Genomic DNA, 15,195 nt, shown 5'->3' with positions numbered 1-15,195 from the left:
TAGAGATGAGCTCTCCGTATGTTGCTCAGCCTGGTCTCAAACTCCTGGCCTCAAACAATTCTGCTACTTTGGCTTCCCAAGGTTTTAGGATGATAGGTGTGTGCGAGTGTACCTGTCCCAGATTTTTGACCTTTTACTCAGTTATTCTTACTATTTCTCAAAGCCTCCTTGCCAACAGTCCCCAACCTTTTTGATACCAGGGACTGGTTTCATGGAAGACGCTTTTCTCATGGATAGGGGAATGAGGGAGAGACGGAACAAGAGGGGAATTCAGGAGGTGATGCTGTGTGACTGGGTTCTTAACAGGCCACAGAGGGCTATCAGTCTGTCCCCTGCCCCCGGGGATGGGGCCCACAGCTGTACACAAGCAATGCCACCGATCTGTTCACACATGAAGGACAGGAACCCATATTCTGAGGCTAAACTTTCTGTCCTAGATAAAAGAAATCCTTTATCAGGGAAACTTCTAAATCACATCATAACTATTGCAAATCCAACAGGAGTGTGACATACAACACAAATGGCCCTGCTGCACATGTGACCAATATTATATCAAATCACCTGGATATTGTCAAGTGTCCAGGACTTCTCTGGGCGTTATCATCACCCATGACATCAGTGAGTTAAGTGAAGTCAAGGTCTAAAATGATCCGTGTACTCACAGCACTATCCAAAGACAAAAATCCCTGAACAAGCCTTTTGGAATCTTTCAGAAGAGTGTCTCTTAGGATGTGGAGGAAATGGGAAGCCAGATCAGAAAGAAGAGTATAAAGACCAACTAGGTTTGAGAATCCAAAACATGAAAAAAGGAAAAAAAGAAATTATAGCAATAACTGTGAATTTACCACATCTATTTTTTTTTTCTTTTTTTTTGTGGGAAGGAGAAATAATCCATTTATTTTATTTGGCTATCGTAGTGAACATAGATTTCAAGATAAACTTATTTCTTCTGTGAGGAACTTGAAAGAATGTTCCAGTTAATTTTGTATCCAGCTCCCTGCTTAGCCCAACCACATCCCTGTCCTAGAATATTTAGTTTTGTATATCAAAGGCTTCACAGCTATTGAAAGGATAAATGCACCAGTAAAAGAAATACAGGAAGCTGCAGAGCTGACTGGCTGTTTACCTGAGAGATGCCCAATGCAATGAGGCATCTCTGGATGGGCCCATGCGGGGTGGTTTTCTGCCTCAGTGAGGTGGTCCTCCCTTTCCTCTCTCTCCTTGCCCCACTCTGCCCAATATTTTCCTTCCTTATTCATGTTTGTCTTCCTCCCTGTCATGTTTATTATAGCACAGAGCAATTTCCACCCAGTGTACTGCTCAACAGAAAAATATTGGCCTAATCTTCCAGATGGACTGGAACAAGAGATTCCCATGGCGTATTGTCAAGCTTAAAAAGGAGCACAGTTGACATAGAATTGACCTTGAAATACCATCTAAGCCATTCTCTTAGTTACATAAAGAGCATGTGATTACCCAGATTTTTGAAAATGTGTTTGATAGACACCCCAAGTTTAGGTTCCATGTCTGTGTGCCACTGTTTGGGCATAAGCACTCAATTACTCCCTTAAGTCATTTAATGGACTTTTGTATAGCCTTTACACAAAATCCTACCCACTTCCCAAGAGTGCTTACAATAAAAGGCGCCTGCACACACACACACACACACACAAATATGAAACAGTAACAGTAATGCCCCTAGAAGAAGCATAATAAGGAAAGGAAAGTGCTGTGGGGGGAAGTATTTTTGAGCAGCTTTCTTTAGAAAATTCTGGGCCAAAAAATCTTTTATCTTATGCTCATATTGCCACTCTGTGATTATTTTAAAGCAGGAATGGAAAGGAAGTCTGAAGATAAGAAATCCCTTAATTTCATCAATCACAACAAGAGCCATCTTAAAAGTATTGAATTCTTCCTAATAAACTGTCAGCTAGCTGTCAGCACCTAACGACATTTGCTGTGAAATTTGCAGTTCTGTGGCACTGGCATTATCAGTGCTGTGGATGCCCCAGGCTCTGATAAAAATACCTGGCTCCAGCAATAACATCTAGTTATCTCAATTTAAAGTTCTTTGTTTTATTATTGCTTTTGATGGCTATAGAGGATGTTTAGAAGACATACATACTTGGAATCTGGCACCCTGGCTAGAGGGAAATTGCCCGGGGGTCAGTTGCTTGGGGAGAACCAGCTGGGTTAGCCACCTTAGAGAACAAGGTGGCAGTGGAAACAGGAGGTGGCTGTGTAGGTCAGGATTTGGCCTTGAATTTGGACAACTCATTAAATACAAAGTTCACAAACAATAACATAGAATCCATTTTCAAAAAAGAAATGAATGGTTAAAAAATAAGTACTACTATCTGTATCCATTTCCATTGGCACAAAAATATATCCTCTGGGACTAAAGTCAAATAATTTCAAGAGTATATAATTTATAGGGTAAAGGAACCTTTAATTAATAGGCCATGTAGTCTAAAATTTGCCTTGAACTACAGGAATTTACCTCAATTGGCTACTACCAGCCACAGCTTCCATTTCCCACCATAATTATTACAGTTACTTCAGGATCTGCTTACATGGCTGGTTTTTAGACACCATAGTTGCCGCTAATATTTCCACTGCCTACTCCTGGAACTTTATAGATCTCAATAAAAGGTCAAAATTATTACCTGTTAACAGGTTCGCCTCCTGAATACCAGTGAGAGCAAACAATTTCCTCCCCTTACTTGATTGGGAATTAAAAAATATTTTGATTCTAAAAAAAATTTTGGATTCTTTGAAAACTAAAAGAAATAGTGATGTGAAAAATTGGATACCTCTATGGTCTGAATGTTTGTGCCCTCCCCAAATTCTTATGTTAAACTCCCACCCACCAAAGATGATGGTATTAGGAGGCGGAGCTTTGGGGAGGTGAACAGGTCATGAGAGCAGGACTCTCATGAATGAAATTAATACCCTCATAAAAGACACCCCAGAAAGTGAGCTTGCCCTTTCTACCATGTCAGGCCATAGTGAGAAGATGCCACCTGTAAGTCAAAATGCTGGCCTTCCCCCCACACTGAGTCTCCTGGTGCCTTGATCTTGGGCTTGCCAGCCTCCAGAATTATGGAAAATTCATTTCTATTGTTTACAATCTGCCCAGTCTACGGTATTTTGTTTTAGCAGCCTGCACGGACAAAGACAGATGCTCATACATTTTTCATGATTGAAAGACCTTAAAAGAGTTGGCAACCAGACCTCCGGCTAGATTATCCTCATCAGCAACAGGTGACCAAGAAAGAGATCCTCCTGTTGTGTTATCTACAAGCATCATGGAATAATACCAAAAACAACTTTACAACACCTCAACTATGTGCTTTCCTTTGCTCAGTCAATAGTTGATTTTTGGATCCCATAGATTTACACACTAGTAAGAGGATTACACTTATAAATTGTTTTGATTGTTTATTCAGCCAAGTTAGCTATTAGTTTAGAAGGAAACAAAGACTTACTGTGCAGCCAGACTGCCTGGAGAAAGTATCTGTCCATCATCCTCGCTCCACATGTGCGTTATATTACCAGAGTCACCTAAAGTATCAATAGTTATGGAGGTAAACATTTAACATGTTTGCTTAAAGATTTATATTTTTCCCCAGCATAACCCATCCCAGGTCAAAATAATGAGAAGAAAATGCAGAAATCTTCAGAATCTTTCTCTAAAGAATCTTACAAAAGACATTCATGCTCTATCTGCTGGAAACATTTAGGATATTATAGGAAAGAGATGCCTTCTACTCCAAATCATCCCAATGTCAAGCACATGCATTTTTAATGAATTCTTTCTCCACACAACAAACCACTATATTATTTTACCCGAATGCCTGTATACGTGGGGTCATGGATGAGTCTTGACCAGGCATCCTCAAACTATGGCCCATGGGCCACTTGCGGCCTGCCTAGGACATTTATCCAGCCCATTGGGTGTTTTTTCCGTTGCTGCCTGTCCTGCTTAGCAGCTGACTTGTGCTAGGGCCAGCAGTCCGGCCCTCCAATGGTCTGAGGCACGGTGAACTGGCCCCCTGTTTACAAAGTTTGAGGACCCCTGCTTGACTATCATAACAAAGATTGACTACCACATGATTTGTTAACCAAGTGAAGCCAATTTTAGTCTTATGGGGCACTGGATAGTTTTTGCCTTCAGTTGCCTAGAACGTAGCCTTAGGAAACGTCTGCCATCACTAATTTACATTTTCTATCAGCAGCCACTGATCTCAGTTGAATGCAGCTGTAAATGGAAATTGACTAATGTTAACAGAACTGTTCTGAGTGCTCTCAAATAATATGAAGGTGCAGATTACGGAAGGCAGTCACTAAGTTCTGCTTCTAATGGAAACCACAGGCAAAAATCTAATACAACAACTCAAGTTGTTCCTACTAGTTAAATATATCTCTGATTCAGTCTGGTGCATAAGGTTGTATCATGAAAGAGTAAGTGTGCAACCTCATTCATGTGAAAAACTGAAAATGAAAGTGTTTTAAGTGGCCACTGCAGAAATAAAAACACTATATAAATCCATTGCTTTCATTTAGCTCCTTAAAGGAAATGATACATTTATCTGCGTCTTCTCTGCAGATTTCACTCATTCCTTCTGAATAATCCAGTACACCTCACCTCAACGGTGTCATTTTAAACATTGACCTGATTTCTGTTAAGGGGGTATTTTATCACTGGTCTTAATAGTTTTCCTCTTGTCTCTAGTTAGTGGATTCTAAAGCCTTTTTAAAAGGTCCTTGCAAAAACTATGCAATTATCTATGTTTTTCTGATACTGATTGTTTAGTTTATTTAAACTGGCATGTGCGTATAAAGGACTACCCAGATTTGAAACTTCCTTGTCTATCTCCTGTATCATTCCAGTTTAAGCAGTGTTTGTACGGCCCCTGGAAACTGGTGGAGTGGCTTTTTCAGTTTTCCTGTTCAGCGGAGTGGAGTTCTCCTGTGCTCTGCTTAAGGTGCAGCTGAATGTTATTGCTGTCACGATAGCAATGCATCAGCGGGTAAAAGGGCCAAGAATGAAGAGGCCCAGAATAAAAAAATCTCAGTCTTAATAGTAATACCTATTATTTATTGGCTTCTGTATATAGAATAACCAAAAATAGAAATCTGTTGAGATTTATGCTTCTGCAATGTAAAAATATATAAACCTGTTTTTCCAAGATCAAATCTTGACTTTTCTTTTTGCAGCTTTTTGGCTGGGGCAGGGTTTCAACCCACCACCTCCTATATATGGGGCCGGGACCCTACTCCTTGCTTATTTTTTTTAAGGTGGTCTTCTGATATTTATTTGTTTGTTTTTATTAAATTATAACTGTGTACAATGATGCATTTATGGGGTTCAGTGTACTGATTTGATATACAATGTAAAATGCTTACATTGAACTGATTAACATATCCATCACAATTACACTCTTTCCTTAATAGATTTGAAATGTACCATTGCTTCATGCACATTAGGGAGGTCTTCCCAAATATCCTCCCTCCTCTTACCTCCCTTCTCTCTCCTCTTCCCTTCTACTTTCAGGACTATAGTTAAGTTATGAATGTGTAGGTAATTATATATTGATTTCATAGTAGTACTGAGTACATTGGATACTTTTTCTTCCATTCTTGAGATACTTTACTAAGAAGAATATGCTCCAGCTCCATCCAGGCAAACATAAAAGATGTGAAGTCTCCATCTTTCTTTTTTCTTTTCAGTTTTTGGCTAGGATTGGGTTTGAACCCACCACCTCTGGTATATGGGGCTGGCATCCTACTCCTTTGAGCCACAGGCACCACCCAGTCTCCATCTTTTTTATGGCTGCATAGTATTCCGTGGTGTACATATACCACAATTTGTTAGTCCATTCATGGGTCGATGGGCACTCAGGTTGTTTCCATGCCTTGGAAATTATGAATCTTGCTCATTTTTAACTCCCATGTGATGCTGAGCAAGTTCATTGGCACTTGTATACTAAATGGCTACAGAATTTCTCTTTTTCATCAAGCTTTTAAAATACGTAACTAACAGAAAATTAACTTTATACTGTCAATGACAGACCTGACCCTGAAGTTAAATAGGGATTTTTTCCTCTAGACACTGAGAACTATCAAGTATCTTGAAAGAAATACTATACTCAACAGGTCTTTATGAAGTGGAAAAAGATTTAAAAAGTGAAATCTTACTTCTTTTTCCTTTGTAGGATTGGGCATGTTTAAAATTAGTGCCCTGAGATGTAGAAAGAAATATTATCCAGAGATAATCTCTTCTCATCAAAAAGGATTGCTTTCTATGTAAAAGCATAATTTCATATAATTTACTACTTTGCAAAGGAGCAAATTCCCATGAGTCACAAAGGTAATCTCTGCTCTCCAAACTCAGCATTTATAAATGGAAATACTGAAGCTTATTAACTGGGTAGCAGGGATCCTAGCTGGGACACAGCTGAGAATTAGATCCCCTAAGATAGGAAGTGAGAAGACAACCTTATTTTCAAGTGTTAATTAGCATCTTCTAATGTCACAGCTGCCGAGAAGGTTTCTGAAGAAATCTTGAAGTGTACTCATAATTCAGGTTGGAGCAGAGATCCAATCAGGTGAGGGAGGGGTGTGGAAATCAGAGAGTGGAGAGGAATGAGGCATGGCTCTGAAATAAGGCTCACGTGGGAAGGAGTAGGGCGTGAGAAGCCGAACTCTGAGTGGGCCCAGGTTTGAGGTCAAGCAGATACTTGCATGTCCCAGTGATATGCCCTAGAAGCAGGGTATGTATGTCCCAGAAAAAATGTAAGTGAGGCCATCCATAAAAGAGCTCAAGGGACTCAACTTTGGGGACAGACAGATCCAGGTTCTAATCTCAGTTTAGAAACTTCCTGAATGTGTAGCATAGGCAAAGTGCCCAGCCCCCTCATGCCTCAGTCTCTGTCTCTGCAAATAGGATAATAATTTTATCTTGTAGAATAATTTTGGATATAAAAGGAATTTAAGATAATAAAGCACTCAGGGTTGACACATGAAACACTACCTATTATTTTCCTTATTTTTAAGAGAGTGTGAGACCCACAAAGCTATCTTCACCCCATGAGACATTAGAGAGGTCCCAAGCAACTTTGCTATGAGACACTACCCCGTCCCAGCATAATAGAGTGGAAAATCAGGGGAGAAAGTATGATATTCTCTTCTAAAATACTTCTGAACACCATGAGGAGTAAGCAGGGTGTAGCCTGGCCATGGGTCAGGTGTCTGCACTTGCGGCCACAGACTACTGCACTGTTGAACTAGAGTCAGTAGTCTAGCCTTCAATGACAAGTGTGAGCTCCTTGCAAGATTCCCAGAAATAACCAGGAGGATTTTCAAAGGCTATAAAATTTCTGCTCAAGCAGGTAGAGGTTTGGGTTTACTGATGTTTAGGAACTGAAGTTAATGCATTTACATTGGTTTCTCCCGTCTTATGAAATCACAAGCTCATTAAATATAAAAACAAATAAAAGTTAAATTTTACACATCAAAATCATTTCCTTGATGTATTCCCTTGTCATCTTGACTCCCCAGACATGTTTTAATACTTGTCAAAATCATTAGCACATTCACAGACCTAAGACATGGCCATTGTTAAATATTGAAGATGACTGAATTACATTGTTCACCAAGAAAAGTATTTTGCTGCCTAGTTACTAAGGAGCTTACTTCCCCAGCTTCTAAGGCACTGGTGAGCTTTTGTCTTTTGTTAAAAAAAAAATTAACTTTATCACTTTATATTAATTATAAGGTGTGAGTCTCAAGATGAAAAGGAAAAGGATGGTAAGGAGACGTGTGAAGTTCTCAAGTCTTTAGAATGCAAATATAAAAAGAAGACAGAGGAAGCAATTAGTGTTTGTTAGTGCACTGTCTGGTCTCATCGCCTGGACTTTTTTTTTCTTTTTTTTAAGCATAGGCCTATTTTTCTACTGTATGTCAAGATTATTAAATTTAACAACAGGAAAGACTTCCAACTCAGGTCTTTCCCTTTGCCAGTAGCTCTGGTGCATTTTACTCCTTCTGTATCCCTTTTTGTCTAATAAAACCCTAAAATAAATAAATAAATTTAACAACAGTCCATCTTCAAACTAATCATTACTTAGTTCTGTAATTATAGATACAAAAAATGCTTATATTAACCATTGCGATGTAAGCGTTCCTAATTCTAGACGAAATCAGCACACTGTACCCCATAAATGCATTAATGTAGACATGATCTAGGTGTTTGTGATTTAATAAAAAAAAAGCTACAGACTAACAGATACTAGGACCCAAGAGCATGTTGGACACTGCAGTGAGAATTCTTCAAAGCCTCCACAAAGGTGCTTTTCATATGAAAATTTATGTTTTAAGACAGTATAATGAATAATCCACCGCCTTTTGACCTGATGTTTTCAGGAAAACAATATAGTGAATAATCCATCGCCTTTTGACCTGATGTTTTCGGGACACTTACTTTCTAATCCAAAGGTACAACTTTGCTTACTTAAAAGGTGACAAACTCACTGAAGAAAGCATCACTGTAAATTCATTCAGGTAGAGGTCAATGTTAACCAAACATTTCACTTGGCAAGTAGGAGTCATTCCTTACATCCCCAAACCTCTCTTGCTTCTGTGTATATATATATATACCTTGTGTTCCTACGTCCGTGGTAAATAATGCTATTCTGTACATGCCAAGGGGGCGTCTTCTGACTCATTAACTACCTGGTATACCTTGTCTTACTAGGACGACCGTGGACTTACACCGATCTACTCATGTGCTGAAGTCCATCATGCCTTTTCAAGACGGGTGATTGAGGGGTATATTTTTATCAACGAAAGATTCCTCTTGATTAAAAATCAAAATGTAGGAATAAAGGCAAAACTCCACATGTTGGCTTAGACTGTTGTTCCAAAAAGAAGTGGTAGAAACATATTTATTGAGGGTTATTCCCCAATATTTATTTTCCACACCAAGCATAAACATAGTTTTACAAGCCAAGAGAGATCATTTTCACCTAAATGAAACCCCTAGAAAGTCGTACTTCGCTCTTTTGGCCCATTCTCCCTTTCTCCACACTTTGATTAGCCAGAGATCCAGATTTATTTGTAGCATCTGTCCTTGCCTGAGAGTAATATCATCTCTACGTGATTACTTCCGCTGCACTCTGCTTTATGTTTCCAGTGGGCTTTGTGACACTGAATTTAATACAGTAAGATGGAAATATAATACCTGGAGCTGGGGAGTCCAGAGTGTACAGCAGATGTTTAACAGACTTCTGGAGGGTTCTGAAACCTTCGTTAGTTGCGACACGTGGATAAACCTTCTGTACCACCAGCAGCGCACTAAGGAGTCGAGAAACAATTAAATCAGATTGTGTGTTCAGGGTTTGCGGATAGAAACTAAAGGTTATTCAAGGAGAAAGTGGCTGTGGCATAGAAAATTATTTTTATAACATAAAAGACAAGGTGTTGTTTTTGTAGTTTAATTACTTCTTTGTCTGTTCATGTACAAAATCCCAACAAAGTGTTCTTAAACCAGGACAGGGCACTTTTCAGTTTTCAGGCTTCCAAAAGCTCAGGACTCACAGGGCTTAACTAACAGAGCAAAGTTCACATCAAGTTTTTCTATGACTTATGGATAAGTGGTCAGGGAAAGCAACTTTCAATTAAAGGATACTTCTTTTTTATCAATTAAAGGGGAAAATTAAATATTTGACGTTATTTTCATTAAAAATCAAACCCAAATAAAGAATCCAGTTTCAGAAATAATTGTTAGGTAAGCATTTGATAAATATTTATCTTTTGCTGAACAAATGGTGATTTTGTAGGAAAAAAAATGGAGCTTGCCCTAATTAAAGACAATTCTATTTTTAAAGTAGCCCATAGGCACTACTCCAAAGGTAGTTCAAAATTAATATGTATATTAATTGATACTGTCTTTACAAAACTTTTTTTTTTAAAGAGATGGGATCTTGTTATGTTGCCCAGGCTGGCCATATCTTCAAATGATCCTCCTACCTTGGCCTCCCAAAGTGCCAGAATTACAGACATGAACCACTGAGCCTGAGTACTATAGATTTTATGTTAATATTATGATGGGCCATTTATACTGGGATAAACAATCAGAAAATTAATTTTTGGTTAACATCCTTGTATAACACCAAAAAAGAACTAGTTAATTAGGAAATATCTTTTACTCCCCTTACAGTCAGTATATTTTTAAAGAAACATTGCAATTGCACAAATACGTCTGAATTTCATAAACACTGTTGTGATTTATACACAACCACAGCTGAGTCAATGCTTTAGTTCATCTTAGCAACAAAAGCTTTTGTTAACAATTTCCTATTGTGAAGTTCAACACAGTGATGCTTCTCCAGCAATAGACATAGGATATGTGTATACTTTCATGGTTTTCTATACCGTATGTGTTTTTTCTATACCCTCCTTGACTTTTGAGACTGCTTATTTCTGCTAATTTGTTTCATAACCTTAACAATAACCTTAACAGTCGATTTTGGTGGCTACAACTTAAGAAAAGTTGCTGGAGGAAATAATGAATGTTTCTATGGGTTGAAAGACTTAAAATACCATTGAGACCAAAATTTCATGATAAAATATAGTCATTTGTGAGGAAATTATGACTTCTAATGATACTGTCGGCTTAAGCATAATAAGGATAATAAACAGCTCCTTTGAAAGATGGTATATAAAGGCCTCTCTCAGAGAAATGCAACGCAAGCCACATGTTTAATTTAGAGTTTAGCAGTCACATTAAAAAATTTAAAAAGAAACAGATGAAATTCACTTTAATAATGTATTTTATTTAAGCTAACACATCCAAAATATTATCATTTTAGCATTTAAGTGATATAAAACTACTAATTAATTATTTTGTCTGTTGTATATACCATACTAAATCTTTGAACTTATGAGGCATTTCAATGCAGATGCTAAATTTTAGTTGAAAATTCATAATCTCTCTATATATTTTATTATATTTACAAGTGAAAAAGTAGATTCATATACCCAGGTGGTTCCAAATATACTACAAAAGGTTTTCCAAGAACTGAACCAGCTATTACTTTTTAAATTTAAGTTAATTAAAGTTGAATAAAGTTAAACATTCAATTCTTCAGTCACATTAGCACATTTAAAGTGCCCCCAAACCATATTAAGTAAGGGCCACCCTGTTAGAAAGATCAAGCATATAAATTAGTGATAATATACTGGACCACTGGAAAAAAAGAGTTATTCAACTTAGATAAAAGTCAAATGCTCCTCTGCTATAAAGGCAAGCTACATGATAATAGGAGAAAATATTCATAAACCATATATCTGGTAAAGAGTTAATTTTCAAAACATATAAAGAACTTCTCCAGCATAATAGCAAAAAATAAAAACAAACACAACAACCCAACTTAAAAATGGGCTGAAGGCTTGACTAGACATTTCTCCTGAGCAGATGTATACACAGTGAACGGATATTTGACGTATATAATTATTATCACTAACTATTAAGGAAATGCAAATCAGGCCCACAATATGATCTTACACTTGTCAAGATAAATATTACTGAATAAACAAAAGACAAGTGTTGGCAGGGATATGGAAAAATCAGAACCCTCGCACACCATGAGCAGGAGTATAAAATGGTAGCGCCCCTATGGAAAACAGTATGGAAGTTCATTCAAAATTGAAAACTAGATCTACCATATGACCCGCCAATCCCATTGCTGGGTAGGGTTCTCAAGAATGTGGCAGCACTGCCGTTCAGTGCTATTCACAACAGCCAAGACGCGCAAACAAACTAAATGTCCATACCAGAGGAATGAATAAAGAAAATGACATACATTCCATAGAATACTATGCAGTTTTTTAAAAGGAGATTTTGCAACATGCAGCTGCCTGGATGAAATGTGAGGACATCATGCTATCACTGAAGCCAGTCACAGAAAGAAAAATACTACCGAATTCCACATATGTGAGGTGTCTAAAATAGTTAAATTTATAGAATCAAAGGGTTGAATGGTGATTTCCAGGGACTGAGAGGAAAGGAAGATGAGAACTGCTAATCAACAGGCATGAAGTTTCAGTTAATCTAGAGGAATAAACTCTGGAGAGCTGCTGTAACATTGTATCTGTGGTTACCTTCAACATTTGTTAAGGTGGTAGATCCCCATGTTAAATGTTCTTCCAATAGCAAAATCTTTTTCAACCAAATGTTGAAAGTTACTTACTTCATAATAATTTGAAGCTGGAAGCTTTTTTTTTTTTTAACTGACATATAATTGTACAAACTTATAGGGTAAAGGGTAGTGGGATGTTTTGAAAATGTGTACAAAACATAATGATCAAATTAGTGGACTTAGCAAATCCATAACCTCCAACATTTTATACAGCACATCATTTTTAACTATAATCATTCAACTGTGCAATGGGAGCACTAGCATGTATTCCTCCTATTTAACTGTTACTTTCTAGCCCCGACCAACTGTCCCCAACCTCACCTTCCCCCCTCCTCAGCTTCTGATTACCACATTCTTGTCTTTACTTTTATGATATCAACTTTTTTTTTTTTTTTTTTTAGATAGAGTCTCATTCTGTTTCTCAGACTAATGTGCCCTGGAATCAGCTTTGCTCACAGCAACCTAAACTCCCAGGCTTAAGTGATCCTCCTGCCTCAGCCTCCAGAGTAGCTGGGACTACAGGTGCCCACCGTAACATTAGCTAATATTTCTATTTTTAGTAGAGAGGGGTCTTGCTCCTTCTAAGGCTGGTCTTGAACCCCCAAGCTGAAGCAACCCTCCTGCCTTCACCTCCCAGAGTGCCAGGGTTACAGGCGTCAGCCATCATGGCTGGCCCGACATCAACCTTTTTAGATTCCCAGGGAGAGTGAGATCATGCAGCCTTTGTCTTTCTGTACCTGGTTATTTTTAATTTTTTTGAGGAAACTCCACACTGTTTTCTAGAATGTCTATACTACTTTACATTCCCACCAACAGTGTTTGGGAGTTCTCCTTTCTCTGCGTCCTCACCAGCGACTGTTGTTTTTTTGTCTTTTTGATAATAGCAGTTCTGAGGTTCGATGATACTTCATTGTGGTTTGAGATTTGCAATTTTCCCTGATGATTAGCGATGTTGATCATTTTTTAATATATTTGTTGGCTATTTGCTTGTCTTATTTTGAGAAATATCTATTCAGATCTTTGCCCATTTTTAAATTGGATTCTTTGTTTTTTGCTATTGAATTGCCTGAATTGAAGCTATTTCTCTGTAAGTTGTTTTCATTATTCTGTAGACTGCTTTACATTTATAATCATTACTTGGCATTATGCTCTATTACATAATGCTAAGATATGCAATAATTTTAAATTTCAAGGGAATTAACATAGCCACAGAACAATAATTCACTACACCAAAATAACACCTACTCTGTTTTGTTGATTTCTACCTCCTAGTGAATATTATGCTGTGGAATTTGGGGGTTTTACTTATTTCTTGTTTTTTTAATAAAATTTACATGCAATAAGATATATCTATTTTAGGCATGCCAATTTAATGAGTTTTTTAAATTGTAAATTGACAATTTATGATTGTATAAGTTTATGGGGTGTGAGTGATGAGTCTTGACCATCACAATGCAACAATTATGTAACCAATGCAACAGTTAAGATAGAAAACATTTCAATCACCCCAAGAAAGTCTCTTCATGTTTCCAGCTGTTACCCCAGAATCCATTCTGATTTCTAATAGTATAAACTTAATATTATCAATTCTAGAAATTCCTATATGTGCAATAGTAAGATATCAATCTATTCAGTATGGTTTTTTTTGGGGGGGGCAGGAATTAGATTCTTTTGCCAACATAATACTAATGAAGTTTATGCATGTAGATGTGTGCCTCAATAATGTACTTCTGTTAATTATTGAGTAGAATTTCAATGTCTGAATAACCCTCGGTTTGTTTAACTATTCTATTTACAGGTATTAGTTTCCTCCCTCAACTTTTGCATATTAGTATGAATAAATAACCATTGGCACACAAGTCTTTGTGAGGGCATGTGTTTTTATCTTCTTGGGTAAATATCCACGAGTAAAATGATTCCATGGATCTACTATTTAACTTCATGAGAAGCTGTTACACTGTTTTCAAAGTGACTATATTATTTTCCACTCCAGCTTGTCTTGTGTGAGAGCTTCATTCAGTTGTTCCACCTTCTAGCCGACACTTGGTCTTATTCATCTTTTAAAATTTTATTCATTCTAGTGAGTTTGTAGTGATACCTTATTTGTGGCCTGATTTTTACTTTGACGCTTTTCGTTGCTACACTATCCAATTCCTATTATTCCCTTTCTCCTATAATCGGTGCACCTGCTTTCTGTCTAAGACAGAATATAACTAGGAGTTGGTCAGCAGGCTGGGAAGACAGTAAGTGCTCCTGCATCAATCACAACCTGACTCTGGTCATCTGTCCCAATGACAACATTCCCTGTGGCTCTCAGCGCAGGAGACACAATTGGCAGCTCCCCAAAGCTTCACAAGTTGGGTACAACTCCTATTTTCACAAGCATTTCATCTGTTCATTCGGACCATCAGTAAGGTAGGAAAAAGCCCAGCTAGTATCTGCTAATACTCCTGGAGCATCATGGCACAGGAGACTCACTAAAGTAGGAAGAGTCTCTCCATAGCATCTAATGGGGGGTGCGGGATTCTTGTTGTGACAAAGGTTTCAAAGTGTCCAGGGAAGATTACCTAAGTGACCACATGATAAAGATGACATATCAGGAATAGCTAGAAGAGCCAACAGTGGGTCAGCTGCACCACACTTACTAACCAAGTCTCGGAAAACTCAACCGTCACCTGCAATGTTTCCTAACGCCCACACAGCCAATCTGACGACCACCCCCCAACTAACATTCAAAAGGAAGCTACATGGATGATGTCAAACATCACAGCTGGCCATCAGGACCAGTGAACTGTGAATCATGGCCTGGTCCGATTACTTGTTGGAGTTCTCTTGAAGGCAGACTTTAAGACACAAGAGGAAGCTGTACAGGCTGTGACCAACTATACAAGTGGTGGAACAGTAGAACAGATCATATACCTCATTCACTGTGGCATAATAGAACTGTCAATGAACCTCTTAACTGCGAAAGATACCGAAATTACTCTGGTTA

The 15,195-nt window shown here is 37.9% G+C and overlaps 1 protein-coding gene across 1 annotated transcript in view; it reads right to left on the bottom strand.

Moving 5' to 3' along the window:
* Nucleotides 1–15,195, bottom strand: part of ABCA12 (ATP binding cassette subfamily A member 12) — a 174,594-nt gene that overhangs the window by 84,907 nt on the left and 74,492 nt on the right. The window contains exons 8-9 of the mRNA XM_003784975.1: nucleotides 9,245–9,357; nucleotides 3,489–3,564 (exon numbers count right to left, since the gene is read on the bottom strand). Of these exons, the coding sequence (XP_003785023.1) occupies nucleotides 3,489–3,564; nucleotides 9,245–9,357 (189 nt within the window). The remainder of the gene's footprint in view (nucleotides 1–3,488; nucleotides 3,565–9,244; nucleotides 9,358–15,195) is intronic.

The sequence above is a fragment of the Otolemur garnettii genome, unplaced genomic scaffold, assembly GCF_000181295.1.
Source record: "Otolemur garnettii isolate 467f Iridium unplaced genomic scaffold, OtoGar3 scaffold00013, whole genome shotgun sequence".
NCBI lineage: Eukaryota > Metazoa > Chordata > Mammalia > Primates > Galagidae > Otolemur > Otolemur garnettii.
Note: the sequence above shows the minus strand (reverse complement) of the source record. Positions and strands in the feature narration are given on the sequence as shown.